Here is a 27,460-nt window from a genome sequence, read left to right on the forward strand (position 1 = left end):
TTTATCTAGATTTGACAGAGATTTTGTTCCTTGATTTTGGTATTATCTTAATCTTAATGCTAGGTTGAACTGACATTCATAAGAACATCAAGGGGTCACCTTGCAATTGTTTTTCCTCGCCCCAAAACAATGCTTTACCATCAATTTCGCTAACAATTTTTCTTTTTCAACTACTTTCCTATTTTTTCAGAAATTCGAAACAAAGTCATTTTTTCAAGAAGATATCCTTCACTTAATGCAAAATGTTTTCAAAAATAAACTCTTAAATTTTAAAAGGAACAATTTAATTTATGTCGATGTACATAGATACTGAATGTTCATCAGTTTAATTGACTCTTTTTTTTTATCCAAAAAAAAAAAACTAAGTGGACTTTTTTTTTATCCAGAGGGAGTATAAAACTAGGTATTTATTCTACCCTGCTCATGTTACTGCAAATTTAGAGCCCGTTTGGCTTAGCTTATAAGTTGTTGAAAACAACTTATAAGTTGTTTTTAACTTTTTTGAGTGTTTGGCTGGCCAGCTTATAAGTCATTTTGTGCTTAAAATAAGCCCAAAAAATAAGTTGGCTTGTTTGACTTAGCTTAAAAAAAGCAGCTTAAAGCTGAAAACAACTTATAAGCCAAAAAAAAAAGTTGAAATTTTTAGGGCTTATAAGCTGCTTTTTTTCAAGCCCATCCAAACAGGCTCTTAAAGGTGACTTTAATTTTTCTGCTGAGAATTATTTACTTATTAGCTAATTGGTAGAGCTGGTTGTTAATATTTTACATGTTCAAGTTCGATTCTCACCATCTTCATTACCCTCACCCTCCTACAGCCCCTAAAAAAAAAATAGAATTCACAGAAAAGAAAGAAAATTAAACTATATATCAATATGATAAAGTACACTTTCGATCAGCCAGAGGCAGATTCAGGATTTAAATCTTGTGGGTTCAATTTTAAGATTTTTAGTATTGAACCCTTTATATTTTAAAAGTTACGGATTCATATCTATTATATATTACAATTTTAATAATTACTTACACATAAATTTATGCTCCGTGTTAAAAGTTAGAAATTCAATTGAACTTCCACTTAATAGGCTAGATACGCCCCCTGCGATCAGCTCCTTTAGTGTTTAAAACTCGGCTCAGATGGAAGACAAAAAAATATTTCATACCATGATTATCAATACCATCTAGAAAGGCACCACTTATTGCAATTTAAAAATCTAACATATCTATTTTTCATATTTACTATGTTTAAATTATAAAAAGAATTGTGGATACACGCTCGTTTCTCCACTTTGATCATTAGATATTGATTTAGTCCTCCTTCACATCTTTGTGGTTCTGTATTCCTTAATATACTTTTATTTGAAAAAAGAACCCGAGACCCAAATTAGAAAAAAATGAGAGCATAAAGGGAATGTGGGAAAGCATCTTCTTCGTTTAATATTCGAATTCCCTTTCAAAATATTTCTGTTTGCACTAACATTTCATCAATGTGCAACGGTTGAAAATATTACAGATGCTCAATGTACATCTAAATTTTTAACATATGGAAAGACATCTAAATTATTCTTCTTTCAAACATAATATAATGATGCATTGGATAAGAACGTACCACGAGCAGTAGGAAAAGGATTAGGTGAACTAAAAGTTTCGTGGTCGTACTCGTACACATAGACTTTCATTTATTCATGACTTTGCTGAACCGTATGTTCTTCTTTTGTTTTCTCTCGGTATCCGATATTTGTTTTAAAGCATGATTAATTCAAATTTGCATCAAAAAAATTTCATTTTAAAAATACAATATTTCCTACAAAAACGATTTCATTCTCAAAATTCAATTCTAATTTTTTTTTAACTAAGAATGAAAAAATACTTATCATCAGATATAAAAACTGGACCAGTCTCAGTTCTAGTTGGTTTTGTCCTTTTGAAACCTCCAAAAGTCTTAATGCTACCGTGCACATGGGCGGCCTCTATTAAAACAAGAGAAATAAATTGAAACTGTCAAAGAATAAATTCATTTAGTCACCAAAAGAAGGAAAAAAAAAGTGTAATATTCAAGTTAAAAAGGAATAATTGAAAGAAAGCTAGAGTATGAACGTAGATGTTCTTTTGAATTTTATTTTCTTATTCATAAAATTAACCCAACATGGCTGTGTTAGCCTTGGAAGAGATAAAGGAGAAACCATAGACTTGAAAATGATACATTCTAGGGTAAATATCAGTCAACTCTTTGAAGCTCTTCTTTCTTTTTTGGGTAAATAAATGACTTCACCTTTGCTCTTTAATAAGTCCCAGATTTTCTGCATTACACACGTGATTTCGTGGATAGATGATTTTTTGGCTCTTTACAAATTTATTTTAGTTTTATGATCCTTTTGTAAGAGATTTTTTTTTTCTATGCATAAGAGATCTGAAAAAAACATATAAGAGATCTGAAAAAGTTATTTTCTTCTATTCAAATTGTCAAAGGCCAAAAGATCTTATTTCCTTCCCGATTCGTAGCTTGAAATCATGGGGCATTGGAAAAATTACTCGCATCTCTTATGGCCACTTATAGTTTAAATAAAAAAGATAATCAGACAAGTTTTTCTATGTTTTGTTTATAAATTTCTTGTGTAATTTTTTTTTTATTTTTTTTATGAAAAAGGTCATATAACTGATTAAGATAACATTTGCTCTAGAGTTGGAATAATATGAGGAAAAAAAAATTAGCGGTAAAAAAAAATAACAAAGTGGAAAAATTAATATAGCTCTTGTGGACAAACCCATAAGCTCATTAGAGTAAAAAGACCAGGCCGCTGCCCTATTATGTAGGGAGGTACCCTTAATTTATTTTTGTATATAATATAGCTAAATGAATTTAACTACTACTAAGTTAAATAACGTAATATTATTAGCAGATAGTGTTAAACATTTTGAGACATGCTAACTTTTTTCAAAAAGGGTGACATACAACTTAATTGGGATGGGAGAAGTATGTATACTGGAAAACTTTATATATATCCCCAAACGTGAATTCAAGATTTCAAGAGGATGAGTTCACCATTAGCTATGAAATTTTTTGATTTCTTTTGTCTTTGGTTCGTTGCAGCTTAGCACCTATGGGGTTTTTTGATTTTTTTTTTGCCTTTTGGGACTTGGATAATTACAAAAAAAAAAAAAGGGGGGGGGGGGGGGGGGAATTCATTAGAGGTAATATAAAAAAGAAAAACGATTTTTTACTTTTGGGTAATTAGTATTATAGAAGAAAAAGGATTTAGAATAATATAAAAAGGAAAGTTAAAAGGTTGCTTTAATAAAAGCATAGCACCTGCAGGAGCTCGGGTTCGATCCCGTGACCATGAGGAAATAAACACAGCCCCTGACCAGTGCTCCACTCAGCCTGGTTTGGCCATATGTTTCTTCAGGTAATATTAAATATATTTTTAGAATTATACACATAATATATCGAGTTTAGTCGAGTGACCATGTGTTCATGTGACCCAAAATTAATACATAAATTCGACCCTGAATATCCCCACTTACATGATTACACTGAGTATGTTAGTTGTTGTCATTTTTATATAATTCTAATATAACTACTCCCTCCGTTCACTTTTACTTGTCCAGTTTTGACTTTTCACACTGTTTAAGAAATAATAAATAAAGTGTGTATTAACCATGATACCCATATTAATTGCTATATAATGGTATTGGTTTTGGAAAATGATTTGGAATGGGTAATTAATGTTAAGAGTAAAACAGAAAAAAAGAATTTGTCTTATCTTGATATGTGAAAAATGACAAGTAAAAATGAAAATCTATTTTAGAAATAGTGAATAAATAAAAGTGAACGGAGGGAGTAGCTGATATGTATTTCTACCGTAATGTATTCTTTACTGGCCGCTAGCATATTTTACATTTCTGATTGAATGTAACAATAAAGAAGTTAATCTGCAAATCACGCTCTGCATGATATGCTTACATAGTGTTAAAGAATAGGGATGTCTTTTTTGGAGTAATAAATTCTTTTGGTTTTTTGGTGTAATAATTATATGCAGTAGCAATACAATTTGAAATATTTAAATCATAAGGTCCAGAGCAGTGTGACGAGCACGTGGCTTTTCATAGAAAATTCCGTGATGCCTCTTAAAGTCAAAAGCATATGCTGAAAAAATTATCTGCAATTAAATTGATCCTTTTCCTTTCCATCCCTCTATCAAGAAAGAATAGCTTACTAGAAAGTGCCGAAGGTGTTAACCAAGTGTAACGCACGTGGCTCTTTGTCCACTGTTAGCGGAAAAATGATTAGTTAAAAATATACCCTTTTTATAATTTGTGAATCAAGCATATACTAAGGGCCTGGCGTTTGGTTGACGGAAAATAGTTTTTAATTATTTTTCGTTGGTTGGTTAAAATTATTAACACATTTTTTTCTAGAAAAAATAAGTTTTTTAAAATTAAAAAAAGTAATTACTCTAGTGAAATTAGCGAAAAGAAATTTCACAAATGGTTCAACTCCATCCCATCCTTTCAAAAAATTTAATATTGACTGAATACATATGTAAACCCCTAAACTTGTTCAAAATTTTCATTTAGACACTTATACTTAGAGTTGTTCCTATTAAACACCTCAATTCAAGTCAATATGTGTCTATTAGACCCAAAGAGCTGATATAGCACAAAAAGTGAGACTCACTTATGTTTGGGCGCGTGAAGATATTCAAATCAGCTGAAAACAAAATAAAACCCACCTAAAATCTATAAAAACAAAAGAAAAAGAAAGAAAGAAAGAAAGAAAAGAATGAACTTCAAAGTGTTTATCTCGTCCAACAGCCGGCGTAATGAATTTGTGGAACGTGAGAAGCAATAGTCTCACGGTGAAATTCTCAATTAAGTTTATATATCTAATCCTTGCAATTAGTTATTCTTAGTTCGAATGATTAAAACCCACCTAATCATATTTTTATTTTTAACTCTGTCGTTGCCGGAAGATGGGTGTTCAACAGATCACTAGAGATTTCATCTTCTTATCTCTCTTCCTTACATTTATGTTACCTTCTCTTTGCATTCTTTGTAAAGAAAACTTGCAGAAGCCCTCAATTAAATTAATAACCAAAAACTGAAGCAATACCCAAAAAAAAAAAAAAAACCATAGATGAAGAGCAAATGGCCAAATCACATTAAAAAAAATGAGAATCGTCGATTGCTTCGAGAAAAACGGTCGAGGTGTTTAATAGATACATATTGGCTTGAGTTTAAATGTTTAATAGAAACAACCATTAGTATAAGTGTCTAGATGGAATTTTTTGACAAATTTAAGGGATTGCATATGTATTCAGCATTTAATAATTGTATATTTTTTTTATCATCATCTCCACATAATGACATGCAAAACCAAGCGATGCTTAATTAAGTACATGACATGTCTTTTTTTATATAGAACACTTGTCACGTCAGTAGCTGATCATGCCAAGTTAACATATAATTTTACTTTAATTCTCAGGAAATACTTAACTATATAATCCAACACTGCTTAATGCATGTAGAGATAAAAATTCGGATTATAAGGATACAGTAAATATAGTATCCTCACTTCTCTTGGAAGTAAAGGACTGCGAGTTGGCATTCTTTATTGGCGGCTAACATAGTTTACTTTTTTCTATGGGAAAGGTAATTACACTCTTCACGAAATTTTGCACGTAGCACTAAAGAACAGAGGTATGTGCCTTTCTTTGGAGTCATTTTTTATGCAATATAAAGTACTTAAAGGTATTAAAATTAAAAGCTCCAGAGCAGTGTGACGACCACGCGGCTCTTTCTTGGAAAATCCCGAGGTGCCCCTTAAAGTCTGATAAATCAGACAAAAAAAATCCAAGTGAATAACTTTAGATGGCTATAAATTTGACCTTTGTTCTTGGTATCTTTGTACCAATTAGCTAACCAATCTTTCTACAAACTAAGAGACAGCAACTAGCCATGGTGTCTAATAGTCTTGCAAGTTTTCTACTTGTTCTTTTTGTTTCTTCTTCCTTGATCTTCACAGAAGCTCAGAGGCCTGCTTTAGTGAGGGGTCTTTCATGGTCATTTTATCAGTCAAGCTGCCCTCAGCTTGAATCCATTATTAGGAAAAGGCTTGAAAAGCAGATCAAGGATGATGTTGGCCAAGCTGCTGGTTTACTTCGCCTTCATTTCCACGATTGCTTTGTTCAGGTAAAATTTCTTTTTTTTAACACAGTATACTAAAGTACAATTCTCAGAACTTGTGATCTTAAATATGTAATGAGATTTTTACGGCTAAAGAACATAGAAACATGTATGTTAAGAGTACAATAACAACTATGTTTTAGTCCAAACAATTTGAGGCTGATTATATGAATCTCCACTTTGTTATTCGTGAGAAATATAAATAATTAGGAATTGAAAGTTTTATGTTGACTGGCACCTTCCGCAACCCTCCTCTTTTCTCAGGACTTGGGAGTAGCAACATGAGGCGAAGTTGTCCGTTAAGAATAAATAAGAAATTTAAAAATTAGAGACTTTTGTAAATATAAAAATGTCAAATTTTCTGTGTCAGACTTAAAATATTTGATGGATATGTAATGCAGGGATGTGATAGTTCAGTGTTGCTAGATGGATCAGCAGGAGGGCCAAGTGAGCAGACTGCAATTCCAAATTTGACTCTAAGAAAGAAGTCATTCAAGATCATTGATGATCTTAGGAAAAGGATCCAAGCTGAATGTGGCCAAGTCGTGTCTTGCTCTGATATTACTGCCATTGCTGCTAGGGACTCCGTCGTCTTGGTAAGACCAAAAGTCCTACAGTATACATAATTTAGAGCCCGTTTGGATGAGCTTGCAGCTTATAAGTTAAAGAAAATAAGTTGGATAGTCTAACTTATATTGTTTGGCGCCGTTTTCAATTTATAAGCTGCGTTAGATAAGTTAAGTCAAATGGACCCAATTATTTTTTTGAGCTTATGTTAAGCATAAAATAACTTTAAGCTGGCCAGCCAAACACTCAAAAAAGCTGAAAATAGCTAATAAGTAACTTATAAGCCAATTCAAACGGGCTCTTACTTTACAAATTACTAGTACCCTCCGTATTAAAACGATTGTCCTTTTTTGACTTGACATAAAATTTAAGAAATAAAGGAAGACTTTTGAAAAGTGTGATTCAAAATAAATCGTAAATATTTGTGTGACTGTAAATTATTTCATAAAGTTAAATTGTTTCTAAATATAAAAAGGGAACAATCTTTTTGAAACGTACTAAAACGGAAAGGAGGATAATTTTTTTTTGGAACAAAAGGGAATAATTCGTTTTTTATTTTGTGTTATGATTTAGTGAACTTTCCCTTTTGATACCAAAACTACTCCATATATTTTGATAGATCATTAATATAAAGTTCAACTAGATACAGAGAGGACTTTCCCGAATTTATGGTGGGAAAATGTCATAAATTTTAAAGACTGTGAAAGCATTATGAACGGTAGTTGATTTATGTCATTACTTTTCAAAGCACTTAGGCCCCCACTCTCGTGACTTGTGAGGTATTCAAATTTAAACTCAATTAAAAATCTGTCACTTTCCCGGTGTCTTTCTTCCTTCTTCCTTATCTAGAAACAAGTAAAATATAGATTTGACGTATATATAATTTTAGAAAAAGGACAAATTTTCTTTCATCCGCTTTGGCAGAAAATTATTTCTACCTTCATCGCATAATGCTAATGCATGTTGTAACTTTTCTTTTACAACATTCTTCAAGTCGTTTGAAACGAAAAAAGAATCAAACTACGATATTTCAAATTCGTTTATAGATTTAAGATTTTCAACAAAAAACATTACTCCTTTCGTTTATTTTTATTTATCCACTTTTAACTTTGCACGGCCCTTAAGAATTAACAAATGAAGTATGCATTTTGCTATAATATCCATATTAATTAGTGTATAATCTTATTGGACTTGAAAAATGATTTGGAAATGAGTAATTAATGTTAGTAAAATAAGAAAAAAAAGATTTGTCTTTCCTTAATATGTTAAAGTGGACAAGTAAAAGTGAAAAATAAGTATACTGAATAAGTAAAAATAAACAGAGGGAGTATTCGCTTTTAGATGACTTGATGATACTCGGAGACTAAAAGTGTTAACTTTTGGCGAACTTAAAGGACCAAAATTGTTAAGCACATACTTAAAGGACTATTTTTAACCAACCCTCATAGTTAAGGGATCATTTTTGTTAACTTGCGGCAAATTTAAAAGACAAACTATTAAGTGTATAGTTAGGGGACTATTTTGAACCTACTATCATAATTAAGTGACCATTTATGTCCTTTTCTCATCAACATATATACATTAAAATCATTTTTATTTACTTATGAGCTCATTATGGTAATTTCAGACTGGTGGCCCCAACTACGATGTACCCTTGGGAAGAAAGGATGGACTTAACTTCGCAACAGAACAAGCGACCATAGACAACCTCGTCGCACCCTTTGCCAACACCACAGTCGTCCTCGATCGCCTCAGAGCCAAAGGCCTCGACGCCACGGATGCTGTCGCCTTGTCCGGGGCCCACACCATCGGAATCAGCCACTGCACTTCCTTCACCGACCGTCTCTACCCTAACCAAGACTCTACCATGGACAAAACATTCGCCAACAACCTAAAACGTAGTTGCCCCACAGCTGACTCGAACAACACGGTTAACATGGACATTCGGAGCCCTAATGTGTTCGACAACAAGTACTACGTTGATCTCATGAATAGGCAAGGGCTTTTTACGTCCGACCAAGATTTGTATACGGATAGAAGGACTCGAGGGATTGTTACGAGCTTTGCTGTGAATCAATCGCTGTTTTATGAGAAGTTTGTGATTGGTATGATCAAGATGGGACAGTTGAATGTGTTGACTGGTGGACAAGGTGAGATTAGGAATAGGTGTGATAGGAAGAACAAGAATAAGAAGGTTGACATTGCTACTGTTGTTGAAGAGTTGGAGGAAACTTTCTCTGCTTTGTTTTAAGTTTTATCTTTTGTTTCTCTCTTTTTGTTGTTGTTGTAATAATAACGAGTGTCTTAGCTTAGCATAATAATAATAGCCTTTTGTTTTGTGGTGTAATGAAAGGAGATATGTTTTGGATCTCCTTATTGTTCCTTCTAGAAGAGCTTTTTATAGCTCCATGATATCAACAAATTGTGTTAGTATATTCTCTCCCTTCTCTTTTATTTGCTGAGTTTGCATGTTGCAGTATTTTTACAAAACATTAATCATGTATTTATGTTTCTAAATTAGCCTTATTTCTGATATTTTGGATTTTTAAATTTGATTACCAGTACACCAAATAAATTTGAACATAATTACTTAATAATAAGGCAACTAACAATAGGGTATAGACTATGATGAAATATTCAGTTCAGTTATGATGGAAAAATTGACCATAGAATATTTCATTTTTTCTTGATTTTCAAAATTAAACAAGTACAAAGAAAAAATTATTTCTAGCATATTGGGATAAGTAAATCAGAACGGAGAATGTATTCACTTTTACTATAAGTAGGCACCACGTATGATTCTTTATAAGCGGTATCACCATATAAATGGAAGTGCCAATTTTTTAGAATTCTAAAACTGTCAGGTTTAAGGCTATCAGTCAAAATATTTTTTATCGAAAGGGTTGTTAAGCTTCTAAATAATAGTAACTGCTAGCTCTTTTAGAATTTTAAATGAAAGTGTTTAAAAAAAAAAAAAAGATTGAGGCTTTCTGAGTTCAAACCTGCTTCCTCTCGCGTAAATGCTAGCACCTAACCGCCAGGCCAGCTAACAGCTTTGTACCCAAGCAGTGTCCTTTTGATCCTTGTACTGTTATTTTATTTCATTTGTGCAGGGTTGTGATGGATCAGTACTATTAGATGGTTCAGCAAGTGGATCAAGCGAGAAAGATGCATCTCCAAACTTGACTTTAAGCAACAGGCTTCTAGAATCATCTAAGACCTTCGCCGTCGTGTCCATAGGAACTGCGGCAGGGTGGTCTTTTGTGCCAATATTATTGCCGTTGCTGCTAGCGCCTCTGTTTTCTTAGTAAGTTCATATTTGTGATAAAGAGTACGTGTTAACTAGAATCTTTGTGGGCACAGGCCATAGAGCTGTTTTATCCAAAATGTTTTTAAGCTAGTGAATAATAAAACTTCCATTATTACTATATTTAATCTTAGGCCTCATTTATTTATGCTTAACGAAGATCTGCATTTTAATTATTGAGATTTCAGTTACTAAGGGATTTAATTTTTTAGGTGTGAATTTTAATCATTCAGATACTAAATATTAAGTGCGTTTGTTATTATTTTTAGTTTTACAATTATTTAATGGATCTGAATACATATATTTGATTAAGACATATAATAAAGTTTATACCATATCCATTTAAGAATTTATGGAAAGATGACGTTTCATCACTACTTCATCCATTTTTACCACTAAGCTTCATAGCCACCGCGCGCTGCCCACATAATCAACTAACACCACCACCGCCATTGATGTCCACAATTGTCAACTTTTACCACCCACAACCACCAGCACCGCCAAAATCACCACAACACCATCATTTGCCACCATTTATAATCAACACCACAATTATTGTTATTACCATTAACCACAATTATATATCGCCAATAACTGCTATTCGTCACCACTATTAGCTATCACTATCACCATCACAATTATCCGTTCTCACCATTAAGTACCACCACCCACCCTTACCATTAATCCTTATTATTAACCACCATCAGCCAAAATAGCCACCAACTAGTGCCCTAGTTTACATCTACAAACACCATCGTTAGCGGGCCACCACCACCGTCCACCATATAATTTTTTAAGAATACTTTATTAGTCTTAGTAATTTATTTCAATTTTATATTATTAATTTTTTAAATAAAGATAAATTTTATGCATTCAGATTTTGTGAAAACAACTATCTTAGTTATTTAGTATTCATATCTTAATATATTATTTTAATATTTAAAATGTATATTTAGATTCAAACATTTTAAATATACACATCTTAATTGCCATATCTGTATGCACAGATTCATTCGTTATAATCTTAATAAAAAATAAATGGAACCTTAATAAACGGAGCAGTTCTTCACTTTTCCTGTTTTTACTGTTTTATGAAATGCCTTTGACTCCACAAAAAAAATAAAAAAATAAAATCCTCTCACACTAGGGTTGGCCGTCGTAGTTCTCCCTTTAACACCACCGGTCGATAGGAAGCGAACGGTCTCACGATGTTCTAAACCCAACTCACATATCACTCTTTTTCTTTCCAATTAGGATTAGAGATATCATATATATACACTTGCTAGACGTAATTTAGTATTAGACATCCTAAATTAATGTTAGCATGGAGTAATCTAAGATTAGGACATTGAGCTATTAAAGTTATAATTTCTTTTCTCATAGACTAGTAAATATAAGTTCGTTCCTGTTGTTCTTTTATAATGTTACGATATTTGAAAGTCAAGTGGTTGGAATGTTTGTCCCTTCTTGTACGAGATCATAGTTTAACATCTTAAACATAATTTTATAATGGGAAAATGTGTAAATATATATCTTAACTTTGCGAGTTAGAGTAGACATACCACTTGTTAAAAGATGGTGAATAAATACCCCTTTGTTACATAGATGACGCAAACATACTCTTTTCGCTGACCGATTTTTAAAAAAAATCATTTAGCTTATTTTTAATTAAAAAAATATCACGTGACTTTAAAAAAATAAAATTCCACGTAACTTAAAAAAAAAAAAATCTACCCGGATTTTTAGTAATCTTATTTTTTTAAAGCCGTGGTAATTTTTTTTTTTGATGGGTCGGGTGTGGTTTGTTTTAAAAAATGGGTAGCCATACAACCCACTAGAAAAATAATTGTCACGTGGCTTTAAAAAAACAATACTACTAAAAAAATGGATAGACTAATTTTTAAAGCCACGATAAATTTTTTAAATTAAAAATAAGCTAAGTGATGTTTATTAAAAAATAAAATCTGTCAGCGAAAAAGGTATATTTGCACCATTTATGTAACGGCAGGGATATACATGCACCACTTTTTTAACGAGGGTATATATCTGCGGTAAATAGCAAAGTTAAAGGGTATCATTCACTGCTCAATTAACAACAATAAGACAATATAAAGTAGTGAGGTCAGGATGTACGGTAGTGAGGTTAGGAAACTTATTGCAGCGACTATTGCCAAGAATGAAGAAGAATTGAAAAAGTTGGTTTTGCGAAAAAAAAAATAAAAAATTAAGAAAATGGAATCACTCCTAATGGCATGTTGGGAGGATGATAAAGTGCGTCCGAAGAAAAAAGATCCGGTGGATCTTTATAATTTCATAAGCTTGGTAATCAAAGAAGCTAAAAATGAGATGACACTTGAAAATGTTGTTCAGAGCTCAACATCAGCAACTGTAGAGTAGCGAGCGATCAATAATTTAATAAAGTTTTTATTTATTTAAGCTGAGATATCTATTTAATTTATCATCTTTTATTGTCTTAAAAGATATAATGCTTTTACTTTATATCAAATGAAACAAAAACGTATTTTTATTTTAATTATGTTCATTTTTATTCTCTAATAAATTTCTCTATCTAGTTATTGTGAAATTGGTGTTTAATTTAAAGGGCATATTAATCTAAAATTCTCATACTTATTTTTTATGAAAGATTTATACGTAAAATTTCATAGGACTTAAATATGTCAATTACCTAGTAACTAAAGGTGATTAGCTAATATTTATTGCATTTGTCATCTATTAATAAAATATTAAATCGTTTCTATGAAAAGAATTTGAAGTTGCATATGTTAATCCAGTGCTAATAATAATCTTAATTTTTATTAAAAGTCGGCATATTTAGAAATTACAACTTTTGTAGCTATTAATAAAATGTTTATCTTATCTGTTTATCTAGCGTTAAAATAGTAACGTAATTTGTAAGATGATTAAGGTGAATCTAGTAAACTTTGCATCCTTGAAATTAATGGGTAAAACATTTCTGAAAAGTTTGTTAAAATCGTCTTATGACACGACTATATCCAAGGAACATTCATTGTCACTTTTCAAAAGGTTGTTTCAAAAATGCATATCTTAGGAAAATTATAAAGTTGTTTCAAGAATGTTTTTCCTCCAAAATTACTAAAACCTGACACTATTTAGGTTAGAGCTTTTGAAAAGTCGGAATAATAAGATATATGTAGAATAAATATTGTTAGTGTTATAAATATCCAACTAGTGGATATCCATTAATTTGGAAATATCCCAAATATCCCAAAATATCTCAAAATATCTCCTTTGTATGTTGCTCCTATAAAAAGGATGCACAGATGCAATGTTGAAAGAGCAGAAGTAAGATAATCTGATATTTCTCTACATATTCTCTCTCTACATATTTCTTCTGTGTATTTACTTCATTGTTTTATTTTATAACACGTTATCAGCACGAGACTCTGTCATCTCGAGCAAATACTTTACAAGCCTCGAAGGTATTGATTTCTTTGTTTTCCATTACTAATGGCAAATCTTTCTAGACGTGAATTTGTAGCCTTAGATATATCCGGCAATAGCTATATGTCTTGGATTCTTGATGCCGAGATTCACCTTAATGCAATGGGTCTGGAAGACACCATCAAAGATAAAAACGAGGCATCAAACCAAAACCGTGCTAAGGCAATGATATTCCAACGCCATCATCTTGATGAGAATTTAAAAATGGAATATCTCACGGTTAAAGATCCTCTTACGCTGTGGAATGATCTGAAAGATAGATATGATCACCTGAAGATGGTCATACTTCCACAAGCACGTTTTGATTGGCTCCATTTAAGGTTCCAAGATTTTAAATCTGTTAAGGCATACAATTCTACTATGTTTAAAATTATTTCTCAATTGAAATTATGTGGTGAAAATATTACTGATCTTGATATGCTGGAGAAAACATTCTCCACTTTTCCTGCCTCGAGTATGCATCTGCAGCAGCAATACTGAGAGATGAAGTTCAAAAAATATTCTGATCTAATCTCACATCTTCTAGTGGCTGAACAACATAATGAATTACTGATGAAAAATCATGAAAGCCGACCCACTGGTACTGCCCCATTCCCTGGAGTGAATGAGGCAAATTTTCGCCATTCTAGGCGTGGAAGAGGTCGTGGCCCCAGTCGTGGTCATGGTCGTGGTCGAGGAAGGAATTTTAATCATGATTCTCGTTTTGCACCATATAATACCCTTCACCACCAGCAGTGTAAAAGGAAGGATGAAAAGCATGAAGTTGTGCAAAAGAAAAATTCAGAAAATAATTGCTTCCGATGTGGAGGAAAAGGGCACTGGTCACGTACCTGTCGTACGCCAAAGCACCTTGTTGAGCTATATCAAGCCTCCCTCAAAAGGGCAGAAAAGGATGCCGAAGCAAATTTTATTTCTGAAGATAAGGTTGAGCCCATGCATCTAGATGTGGTAGATTTCTTTGAACTCCCTGAAGGGAAAATAGATCATCTGATCGGTGATGGATCTGTATTAACTTAGATATTTCATACATGTAATTTGTATTATTTAATGTGGTTATGTTTCCGTATATATATAATAAAGTGTGTGAAATACTTTGTCTAATCAAAATATCTACTTCGATGTTTACTTTGCCTATTATTTCGTTTTGAAGAATATATGGAAAATCCTCAAATATTATTTGGATCAATGACAAATCATGAAGATATTTGTGTGATTGATAGTGGAACAACGCATGCTATATTCAAAGATGAGAAATACTTTTCTCAATTGCGTAGAAAAAGGGGAAATATTAATACAATTTCTGGCAATTCGAAATTAGTTGAAGGCTTCGGAAGAGCTACTATTTTTCTACCTAAGGGGACGAAACTTGTTATAGAAGATGCACTATTCTCTTCTAGATCCCCAAGAAACTTGTTGAGTTTCAAAGATATCCGCCGTAATGGGTATCACGTTGAGACATTAAATGAAACAAATGATGAATATCTTATCATTACAAAGAATGTCCCCGGCCAGAAATATGTTTTGGAGAAATTACCAACTTTGTCTTCTGGCCTGTACTATGTAGAAATTAGTACAATGGAAGCACACTCAATCGTAAACCAGAAGTTTAACGATTCAGGAACTTTTGTGCTTTGGCATGACCGAATGGGTCATCCTGGATCAATAATGATGAGACGAATTATTGAAAATTCAAAAGGGCATCCACTTAAGAACCTGAAGATTCTTGAAAGTAGTGAATTTTTATGTGTCGCTTGTCATCAGGGCAAATTGATAACCAGGCCATCACCAATGAAAGTTAACATTGAATCCCCTGCTTTTCTAGATCGTATACATGGGGATATATGTGGACCTATTCACCCATCTTGTGGGTCATTTAGATATTTTATGGTTCTAATAGATGCGTCTTCAAGATGGTCTCATGTGTGCCTCATATCGTCTTGCAACCTGGCGTTTGCGAAATTATTGGCACAAATAATACGCTTAAGGGCACACTTCCCAGATTATCCTATAAAGGCTATACGTCTTGATAATGCTGGAGAATTTACATCCCAAGCTTTTGATGATTATTGTTTATCAGTTGGGATAAAGGTTGAACATCCTGTAGCACATGTTCATACCCAAAATGGCCTTGCTGAATCATTTATTAAGCGTGTGCAATTGATAGCAAGACCATTACTTATGAAAACACGGTTGCCTACAATCGTGTGGGGTCATGCTATTTTACATGCAGCATCTCTTGTTCGTCTTAGACCGACTCATTATAATAAACACTCCCTGTCACAATTAGTATTTGGTCATGAACCAAATATTGCTCATCTCCGAATCTTTGGCTGTGCTGTATATGTGCCTGTAGCACCACCACAGCGCACCAAGATGGGCCCCCAAAGAAGGTTAGGAATATATATTGTGTTTGAATCACCCTCCATTATTCGCTATCTTGAGCCATTGACGGGAGATTTATTCACTGCCCGATTTGCAGATTGTCGATTTGATGAAACAAATTTTCCACAATTAGGGGGAGAGAGAAAAGAAATCAAAAGAGAAATTGCGTGGAGAGTTTCATCACTATCTCATTTTGATCCACGTACCCCTATATGTGAGCAGGAGATCCAGAAGATCATCCACTTACAGAAAATAGCAAATCAAATGCCAGACGGATTTACTGATTTGAAAAGAATAACTAAGTCGCATATCCCTGCAGAGAATGTGCCTATTCGAATTGATGTTCCAAAGAGACAATCTACTAGTGTCATAGTCTCTGAATCTCATCCACGCCTGAAGCGTGGTAGGCCATTGGGCTCCAAGGATAAAAATCCAAGAAAAAGAAATACAAACAATGATCAGAATGACACTATGAAAGGATCTCATGAAGAGATTCAAGATCTGATTAATTCTGATATTCCTAAAGAAATCAGCAAACCCGAGACTTCAGTGAGTGAAGAACTATATCGTTCGAAAATTGTGGTGAATAGTGTTTTTGTATATAATGTTGCACTAAATATTATAAAGGGCAGTGAGGATCAGGAACCTCAATCTGTCGGAGAATGTCGACGAAGATATGATTGGCCAAAATGGCAAGAAGCAATTCAATCAGAATTGAATTCACTTGCTAAACGTGAGGTTTTTAGACCTGTAGTCCAAACGCCTAATGGTGTAAAACCAGTTGGTCACAAATGGGTCTTTGTACGGAAAAGAAATGAGAGAAATGAAATTGTGCGATACAAAGCACGCTTTGTTGCATAAGGATTCTCTCAAAGACCCGACGTCGACTATGAAGAAACATATTCACCAGTTATGGATGCTATAACATTTCGATACCTCATGGGTTTAGCTGTCTATGAAACCCTTGAAATACATCTTATGGATGTGGTTACAGCTTATCTTTATGGTTCACATGATAATGAAATTTATATGAAAATTCCTGAAGGATATAAAATGCCTGAAGCATTTGGTTTAAAGTCTCGGGAAATGTATTCAATCAGATTACAAAGATCATTATATGGTTTAAAACAATCAGGGCGTATGTGGTATAATCGCCTGAGTGAGTACTTGATAAATGAAGGATATATAAATGATGCCATTTGTCCATGTGTTTTTATTAAGAAAACAAAATCAGGGTTCATAATACTTGCTGTTTATGTTGATGACATAAACCTCATTGGAACTCCAGAAGAGCTCCAAAAGGCGATTGAATATTTGAAGAAATAATTTGAGATGAAATATCTCGGAAAGACAAAACTCTGTCTTGGTCTGCAAATTGAACATTTCGCAAAATGGATCTTTATCCATCATTCTGCCTATACTGAGAAAGTTTTAAATCGGTTTTACATGGACAATTCACATCCTTTAAGTACTCCTATGGTTGTTCGCTCACTTGAAGTGAGCAAAGATCCGTTCCGACCTTAGGAAGAAAACGAAGAGCTACTTGGTCCTGAAGTACCATATCTTAGTGCAATAGGTGCACTTATGTATCTTGCTAATGCTACAAGACCTGACATAGCATTTTCTGTTAATTTGCTAGCAAGATATAGCTCTTCTCCTACACTGAGGCATTGGAACGGGATTAAGCATATATTGCGATATCTGAAGGGAACTAGCGATATGGGTCTGTTTTATACTAACAAAGCTAGTACAGATCTTGTTGGTTATGCAGATGCAGGTTATTTATCTGATCCATATAAAGCTCGATCTCAAACGGGCTATCTGTTTACATGCGGAGGTACTGCTATATCATGGCGATCGACCAAGCAGTCCATTGTTGTTACTTCTTCAAATCATGCTGAGATAATCGCTATTCATGAAGCAAGTAGAGAATGTGTGTGGTTGAGATCAGTGATACATTTCATCAGAGAAAGATGTGGCTTGAAGTGTGATACAAAAATACCCACAGTATTATATGAAGATAATGCTGCATGCATAGCTCAATTAAAAGGAGGTTTCATAAAAGGAGATAGAACAAAACACATTTCACCAAAGTTATTTTTCACACATGATCTCCAGAAGAATGGTGATATTGATGTGCAACAAATCCGTTCAAGTGACAATCCTGCAGATTTGTTCACTAAATCTTTGCCAACTTCAACTCTTGAGAAGATGATATTCAAGATTGGAATGCGAAGACTCCGACATCTGAATCTTGGTCTTCGTCAGGTGGAGTGAAATACGCGTTGTACTCTTTTTTCCTTAACCAAGTTTTGTCCCATTGGGTTTTCTTGGTAAGGTTTTCAATGAGGCAACTCTCAAAGCGTATTTCTAGATATGTGCACTCTTTTTCCTTCATTAGGACTTTTTCGCACAGGGTTTTTTTTAATAAGGTTTTAACGAGGTACATCATCTATTAATGGACATCCAAGGGGGAGTGTTATAAATATCCAACTAGTGGATATCTATTAATTTGGAAATATCCCAAAATATCCCAAATATCCCAAATATCCCAAAATATCTCCTTTGTATGTTGCTCCTATAAATAGGATGCACAGATGCAATGTTGAAAGAGCAGAAGTAAGATAATCTGATATCTCTCTACATATTCTCTCTCTACATATTTCTTCTGTGTATTTACTTCATTGTTTTATTTTATAACAGTTAGAAAATTGTTAAATATCGTGGATCACAATAATACATCTCTATTAATTTTCAAATCGAGCTCTACCCCACCATTGAATTATAAACAATGTTACATTTTAATGGAAAGATTTATAATACTATTATTATAGGGAATTATCGCTTTTTTCAACACACGTCTTGAAGATATAAATTTTGATAGGGAAAGAATGCTTTTTCAATCATGAATTGCTACATTGGGCTCTCAATTGTTGAGCTTCAAGCAAATTTACTTTGCTTTTCTTTTTCTACTTCCTTTCTTGGCATCTCTTAAAAATTAAAGAAATTCTCAAAATCTTTATTCATTATATGTATTCATCATCCTCCAAACGTGCATCTATGATTGGTTTCATCTCCCTTATTTTGTTTTCCAAATTCGTTTCTTCACTTCTTTTTATTATAGAACACATGGATGGGAATGAATTTGCTGATCTCATCACTATTCATTACCTTGTTATTACATATTAGATTTACTGATGCATAATTTTACACCACACATAGCACCATTTATGGAATTGTAGATAATAAGATAGAGAAGGAACTTATATTAACTAGATTTTTTTAAAAAAAAATTACATAGAGGGTAGGGGAAGGGAAAATGGGGGAGAGAATTACAACTTGGAGATTCGAACCCTCACTTAGTTAATTTTTTATTGCTAAAAATCTCAATATTTAAAATGCTTGTTTATATATCACAAGTTAGTATCCTTCCAAAATAAAAGGACTATATATATATATATATATATATATATATATATAACTAAAATTTGAAGGTAATAAGTGCATTCGTTTTTTTCTAATATATACAACTGCTGATAAATATATACATTTGGGCCTATTTGATCAATTAGATCAAATTTGAGTTGATTTGATTCGAGTTATCTAATTTGTGATTTTGTAGATACATAAAACAATCACTTAAAGTAGCACCTGAAAGTTATAGCTCAAGAGGATAACGTAAAGTAGAAATATAGCCTGTTTGACCAAGTTTTTAAAATCAGCTTAATTAATACTTAAATACATGTATCAGAGCATTAAATTTAGGTGGAATAGTCTGGAAGACCCCTGTACTTAACACTTTTTGACATCCCGGCATTTGTACTTACATGTTTGTCAACTGAACCCCTCTACCAATCAAAACTGAGCATTTTAAACACCTCTCATCCTATGTGGCATTTGACTCAGCTGTGCATGTGATACACTTACTTTAGGCGAGTGAGGCCTTGTAAAAAGACATTAACAATCAATTTTTACCTTTTAAAAGCCACCTTCTTCTCCAAACATTAAACCACCATTGTTCAACCAATTTTGAGCTATATCCCATAATTTTATCTCCAATTTCTTGTAACACCTCGTAAAATCCGTACTAAGCCATATCCATGACTCAGGAGGTTAGAAACCCAAGAAAGAGAGTGTTGGAATCGAAAATATGTTTTAGTTCAGAAAATCATGTGTTACGCTCCAAGGGACGGCCCGTAATATGTGTTACGACCCGTCTCTCATACCGTAACAAGCACGCTTGGAAAATCACCATCTCGTAACTTTTTGACCAAAGGACGATTCATTGTTACAGACCGTAACATGTGTTACGGCCCGTAACAGGTGATCGTAACCTGACCTCCAAACTAAGTTGTTCACTAGAATTTTGGCCCATGTTACAGACCGTAACATGAGTTACAGACCGTAACTCGGTCCGTAACGGTGCCGCGACTGAAACATTAAAAGAACGGGAATTTCAGTTTTTATTTCATTATTTCCATTCCTCTCAAGCCCTAACAAGAAAACCCTCTCCTCTCAACTTCTCCAAGTATCAAGGTAGGCCTCTTAACACTATCCTAAGTGAATTCCATTAATTTCCCCTGTACCCCAAGTAGAATCTCATGCTCTTAACATAAGGTTAAGGAAGTTGATATTTCGAAGACCGCTTTCAGAACCCGTTATGGTCACTTTAAATTTCTTGTTATGTCATTTGGGTTGACAAATGCGCCAGCTGCTTTCATGGATCTTATGAACAGAGTCTTCAAGCCTTATCTCGATCTATTCGTCATTGTCTTCGTTGATGACATTTTGGTGTATTCTCGTAGTGAGGATGAACACGCAAAGCATCTTAGAATAGTGTTGCAGACTCTTCAGGATCGCGAACTTTTTGCAAAATTCTCGAAGTGTGAGTTTTGGCTTAAGTTAGTGGCATTCTTAGGCCATGTAGTCTCAGGTGAAGGCGTTAAGGTTAATTCTCGGAAGATTGATGTCATAAGATGTTGGCCCAGACTCACTTCAGTTTCTGATATAAGAAGTTTCTTGAGTCTAGCAAGCTATTATAGGCGTTTCGTAGAAGGATTTTCTTCTATTTCTGCTCCGTTGACTAAGTTGACTCAGAAAAAGGTTAAGTTTCAATGGTCGGATGCTTGTGAGCGAAGCTTTGAAGAGTTGAAAAAAAGACTAACTTCTGCTCCAGTTTTGACGCTACCCGAAGGAACCGAAGGGTTCGTGGTTTATTGTAATGCTTCGGGAGTTGGTCTTGGATGTGACTTAATGCAGCATGGTAAGGTTGTAGCTTATGCATCTCGTCAGCTCACGATTCACGAAAAGAATTACCCGACTCATGATTTAGAGTTGGCAGCCGTGATTTTTGCACTTAAGATATGGCGTTATTATTTGTATGGAGTACATGTTGAGATTTTCACAGGCCACAAAAGCCTGCAGTATATCTTCAAGCAAAGGGAGCTGAATCTTAGGCAAAGGAGATGGCTCGAATTGCTTAGGGATTATGATGTGGATATGCTTTACCATCCGGGGAAAGAAAATGTCGTGGCTGATGCCCTTAGTCGGCGTTCCTTGGGGAGTTTGGCCCACGTTGACGAAGATAAGAAAGTTATGACCAAGGAAGTTCACCGTTTGGCCAGTCTTGGAGTTCGACTTTTGGACTCCGAGGATGGTGGTGTGGTTGTTCAGAATAGAGCTCTTTCCTCTTTAGTCGTTGAAGTCAAGGAGAAACAGTTTAGTGATCCCTATTTATTGCAGCTAAAGGAGGGGATTCACAAGCATAAGAAGACAGCTTTTGAACAAGGAGGAGATTATGGTACCTTGAGGTACCGAGGTAGGTTATGTGTTCCAGATATGGATGGACTCAGAGAGCGAATCATGTCAGAAGCTCACAAATCCAGGTATTCCATTCACCCAGGTTCCACTAAGATGTACCATGATCTTAAGGAGATTTATTGGTGGAATGATATGAAGAAGAATGTGGCAGATTTTGTAGCTAAGTGTCCAAATTGTCAACAAGTGAAAGCCGAACACCAGAGGCTTGGTGGCTTGGCTCAGAAAATTGATGTTTCTGTATGGAAATGGGAAATGATCAACATAGACTTTGTACCTTGTTTAGCTAAGAGGCATAACTCTAGATGGGTAATCGTTGACCGACTTACTAAGTCGGTACACTTTCTGCCAGTCAAGACCACAGATTCAGCGAGAGGATTACACCAAGTTATATGTTAAGGAAATTGTCAGATTGCATGGGACCCCAGTGTCTATTATTTTAGATCGTGGTGCTCAGTTCATAGCGAACTTCTGGAAATCCTTTCAGAAAGGATTGGGTACCAAGGTAAATCTCAGCACAGCTTTTCATCCGCAGACAGATGGCCAGGCAGAGTGTACTATTTAGACTTTTGAGGACATGTTGAGAGCATGTGTCCTATATTTCAAAGGTAATTGGGACGATCACTTACCTCTCATTGAGTTCTCCTATAATAACAGTTATTATGCTAGCATTGGGATGACACCATTCGAAGCTTTGTATGGGCGAAGCTATAGGTCACCAATTGGTTGGTTTGAAGTTGGTGAAGCAGAATTGTTAGGACCCGATTTGGTTTACCATGCTATGGAAAAGGTCAAGTTGATTCAAGAGCATTTAAAAACAGCTCAGAGCATCCAGAAGTCTTACACAGATGTGAGGTGAAGGGATTTGAAATTTCAAGTTAATGATTGGGTGTTTCTTAAGGTTTCATCTATGAAGGGTATTATGAGATTTGGCAAGAAAGGGAAGCTCAGCCCCAGATATATTGGACCTTACAGAATCCTGCGAAAGGTCGGTCTGGTAACTTATGAACTTGAGTTGCCACAAGAGCGGGCTGCTGTACGTCCAGTGTTTCATGTGTCCATGTTGAGGAAGTGTGTAGGAGACCCGTTATTGGTTGTTCCTGCTGATACTGTAACGGTTAAGGATAGTCTGACCTACGAGGAGATCCCCCTAGCCATTCTAGATCGTCAGGTTCGCAGGTTGAGAACAAAGGAGGTAGCCTTAGTGAAAGTCATGTGGAGGAGCCAGAAAGTAGAAGAGGCTACATGGGAAGCAGAAGAGGATATGAAATCCAGGTACCCTCATTTGTTCGAAGAGCGAGCAGAGAACGCTCAAGGTAAACTTCCATAGTCCTTGTCACATCATGTCTCATGTTTCATGCTCATGTCACGTATCTCAGCACTCATGTCTCATATCTCATGCTTCGGTATTCATGTTTCTATGTAATCACGTCAGTTCATGTCCCATGTTTCATGTCATGTTTCCTTCACGTTCATATATTCAAGCCATGTACAGTCCCAATCTTAACCACGACCCATCATTCGAGGACGAATGATCCCAAGGGGGAGATATTGTAACACCTCGTAAAATCCGTACTAAATTATATCATGACTCAGGAGGTTAGAAAGCCAAGAAGGAGAGTGTTGGAATCGAAAATATGTTTCAGTTCAGAAAATCATGTGTTACGCTCCAAGGGACGGCTCGTAACATGTGTTACGGCCCGTCTCTCATACCGTAACAGGCACGCTTGGAAAATCACCATTTTGTAACTTTTGGACCAAAGGATGGTTCATCGTTACGGACTGTAACACGTGTTACGACCCGTAACAGGTGACCGTAACCTAACCTCCGAACTAAGCTGTTCACTAGAATTTTGGCCCATGTTACGGTCCAATGTTACGGACCGTAACATGTGTCACGGATCGGGTAACGGTGTCGCGACTGAAACATTAAAAGAACGGGAATTTCAATTTTTATTTCATTATTTCCATTCATCTCAAGCCCTAACACGAAAACCCTCTCCTCTCAACTTCTCCAAGCATCAAGGTAAGCCTCTTAACACTATCCTAAGTGAATTCCATTAATTTCCCTTGACCCCTAAGTAGAATCTCATTCTCTTAACATAGAGTTTTCAAGAAAACCCAATTATAGGAATTCAAGACCAAGGGTTAGGATTCTCCTTCCAAGATCAGATTTTTATTGCAAATTGGAACATTACCAGGTATGTAAACGCTACCCACGTGTGGGAACATCCTTGTTCTTCCCATGTTTCATTATTCCATGTTTATACACACTAGGTTTAGGATTCTAGGTATACTCATAATAAACCCTAGACACTTGAACCATAATATATTATATTGTTAGTTATAATTCCGTTGATTAGTCTTAAATTACTGTTTTGGTGATTGAGACTCAGTCCGTAATCTATGAAAAACCCATAATTTGCATCCCATGGGTTCTATAACACAAGATGTGAGATATTATGCTTATTTCCATGAAAACTTGTATATATGTATTTGTTGTCATGTCTTCATGTATCCATGTTCATGTTAAGAATCAGAAATTATGTCTTCAGTTACCTCTCATGTTCGGGAGTTGTATTAATACCGAGAAGGCTCAGATAGCCCGAAACTACGTATGCCAACGTAGGATAAGGATCGCTTCACCCAATTAGGATGATTCCTTCATGTTTTCCCCATTGAGGGATTTTGGATCCATTCATGTCATGTTCACGTCTTGTACCCCGGCAAGGTATAAGATAGCTTAGCTGATCGGGCAGAGTTCAGACTTCACGTTTCTCCCTGTGGTGGTTCATGTCGGTATTATAGTTATTATCATGTTTTTATCTCAATTACATATTATTTCATGTTTTCAGTATTCATGTTCATGATCAGTTTTAGTATTGAGTTTCAACATTCATGTTCAGTTTCAGTTTCATGTCTATACATTATGTGTCTGCTTATTTCTCTCATGTGTTTACATACCAGTATATTCAAAGTACCGATGTCCCTTTTTATTGCCTTGGGTGCTTGCATTTCACAATGCAGGTGCTGATTTATAGGACGACGCCTCTTCTAATTAGGATCTACATGTTCCGGCTTATTAGTGAACCCCATCTCATCCGGGGTTTAGATATTGTCCTTCTTTATTTGTTTTTGCATCTAAAGGTATGATAGGGGTCTTGTCCCAACAAGTATGTTTTCATGTTCAGACTCATGTTAGAGGTTTCATACACTAGACAAGCCAGTATGTCATGTCAGACTTTCAGAGTCGGTTAGCCATTTTGACTCAGTTATGATATTATCCGCGTTTATGTTTTAAACAAGTATTTTATAGATTATTATGACTTCATGTATTTTCTTCAAGCCCATCATGTTTCATGTTATATTTCCGCTCATGTATGCCTTATGATGATTCAGCAAGCCACGTGGTTCGCTCGGTCACATACAGTCAGGCACTGAGTGTCGTGTTACGCCCAGGCCATGGTTCGGGGCGTGACATTTCTTCCCCATTTTTTTCTTTTTTGCATCTATTCTTCTTATCCAGTGCTGTATTTCACGCATACAACGAGCGTGATAAAAAATGGACTAACAAATAATTAAATTAAAAAAAAAAACTGTCTCTTTCTTTTCTTCCCCTAACCTCTCCCAACTCCCCCATTTATTTTTCTCTTCTCCCTCAATCAACCTTTTAGGATGATTGAACTTGGAGAGACCATTAAACTTGGAGAGAGTTTAGAGGTAAAACCTACAGCCACCGTTATTATTGAAACTTGGGGCTTTTTTTGAGTTAATTTTTTTCAAAATCTAAACTTGAATATTTTTCAGCAACTTTAATTTTGTGCATGTTGTTAATCTGAAATTGTTGAAATCTAGCTGAAGTTAATGATTGTTGGATCGAATTTCGAACAATCCATCATTATTGAATGATGAAGAGCTTGAGTTCGAAATCGAATCTGAAAATTTTGAAATGGGTGTATTTATTTGGATAGTCTGATTTTGAAGTCTGAATAGGTTGGAGATTGCGTGCTTTAAATTTGTAATTGGATTTGAACCAAAAAGATCATATGTTAAAATCGAGTTGAACTACAAAATTGAAAAACATTCACCATTAAAGGAGCTTTTAATATGGAAACTTTTGGAGGGAGTGTGTTCATTAAGTTTGAGGAATTTTTTAAAGATTCACCATCAAATCTTTAAAGGAGCTATAAGGTTGAATAATTAATGGAGGAGGAAGTGTGTTCAAGATGTTCCTGGTGTTGGCTATGACAATGGTTGGGTAATGGTGAAGAAGAAAGAGATTAAGAAAAATAAAGGAAAAAGTTAAAAGGATTATTTCTTGTTTTCTTTAAAAATAAAAAATGAAGTGACATATTTTTATCCGAAGTGTCCTCCATGTCACGGAGAGTGAGCAACACACAAGGTTAGAGGGGTTTAAAATATCCGTTTTGAACATATTCAAGGGTCTGGATGAAACTTCGTGAAGTACGAACACCAGGATGATAAAAATGGACAAATACAGGGGCCTACCAGACTATTCCGCCTTATAATATGTGTTATATATATATATATATATATATAACTAATTAATAGTATGTATTTCTACCTTAATTTATTGGCTTAAGTCATCAACAGACCCTCGAATTTGTTCGTGGTATCCATTTAGACCCTTCAACTGAGACTCGTACCATATGAACCCTCCAGGACCACTTTTAATGTGCCACATGAAAACAATTTGTTGATGTGGCATAATGCGTGCATTACACTGCTATAAAGAGCGTGAGAAACCAATTTTTTTCATTTTTTAAAAGTTAAAAAATTAATTATAAGAGAAACAAAACTATTTTAAATATATTTAATTAATTAAATAACACATTTCAAAAAAAAAAAAAAACCCAGCCTCCTCGATCTGATAATCAATATAATGGAGTGGTGGCTATCATGGTGATTTGTGGTTGCTCCGGTACCGGAGCTAAAAGCTCCTTGCCAGAAAAGACACAGGGGCAGCTAACTCCGATGAGTATAGCTGTTGCCTCCCCTTCACGACCACCGGCTGGCAACCACCCCTTTCCCTCCCACTCGTTCAATGTTAAAAATCGGAAAACACCAGATCTTGGCTAGATCCAAACAACCCAGACGATCCAATTGATATGTTGGATATACTTGTGTTTATGCAATTGATATGTTGTGTTTTTGATATGTTTTTCAGAAGCTCCATACGCCGGCGTGATCGACGAGCGGAGGAGAAAAAGAAAGAGGGGGGTGGGGGGTAGACTGGTTTGCGGATGAAAGAGAAACATTTTTTTTAATTTGTTTGAGTGAAAGTCCCGGTGTCATCGTTTTATTTAGCATTTTGGCGTGTGAATTACACACACCTTTGTTGTTTGGTTGCAAATTAACTGTGTCTAAATGACACATTAAAAGTGGTCCTGAAGGGTTCATATGGTACAAGTCTGAGTTGGAGGTTCTAAATGTAATCTACGGACAAGTTCGAGGGTTTATCAATGACTTAACCCTAATTTAGGCAGAAATAACTAAAACACCCTTAAACTTTGCACAAATTGCAACTTCAGTCCCCAAACTATTGCTGCACTCAAGACACCCCCTACACTTGGCTAACTTGGTTTTAATACACCCCCGCGTAGACATGCCACGACAAGTGGAATGCACTCGCCGTTCACTTGGCATTTTCGTCCTAGGTGTCCTCCACATAGATAAATTGTTTTAAAAGAAATATATGTAAAA

The 27,460-nt window shown here is 34.8% G+C and overlaps 1 protein-coding gene across 1 annotated transcript; it reads left to right on the forward strand.

The window, feature by feature from the left end:
- Positions 1-5,766: 5,766 nt before the first annotated feature.
- On the forward strand, positions 5,767-9,182 carry LOC132627362 (peroxidase 12-like). Its single transcript, XM_060342676.1, has 3 exons — positions 5,767-6,186; positions 6,582-6,776; positions 8,375-9,182. Exons 1-3 carry the CDS (start codon positions 5,953-5,955, stop codon positions 8,996-8,998), a joined length of 1,053 nt encoding a protein of 350 aa, XP_060198659.1. The 5' UTR covers positions 5,767-5,952; the 3' UTR covers positions 8,999-9,182.
- Positions 9,183-27,460: the final 18,278 nt, after the last annotated feature.

The sequence above is a fragment of the Lycium barbarum genome, chromosome 2 (assembly GCF_019175385.1).
Source record: "Lycium barbarum isolate Lr01 chromosome 2, ASM1917538v2, whole genome shotgun sequence".
Taxonomy (NCBI): Eukaryota; Viridiplantae; Streptophyta; class Magnoliopsida; order Solanales; family Solanaceae; genus Lycium; species Lycium barbarum.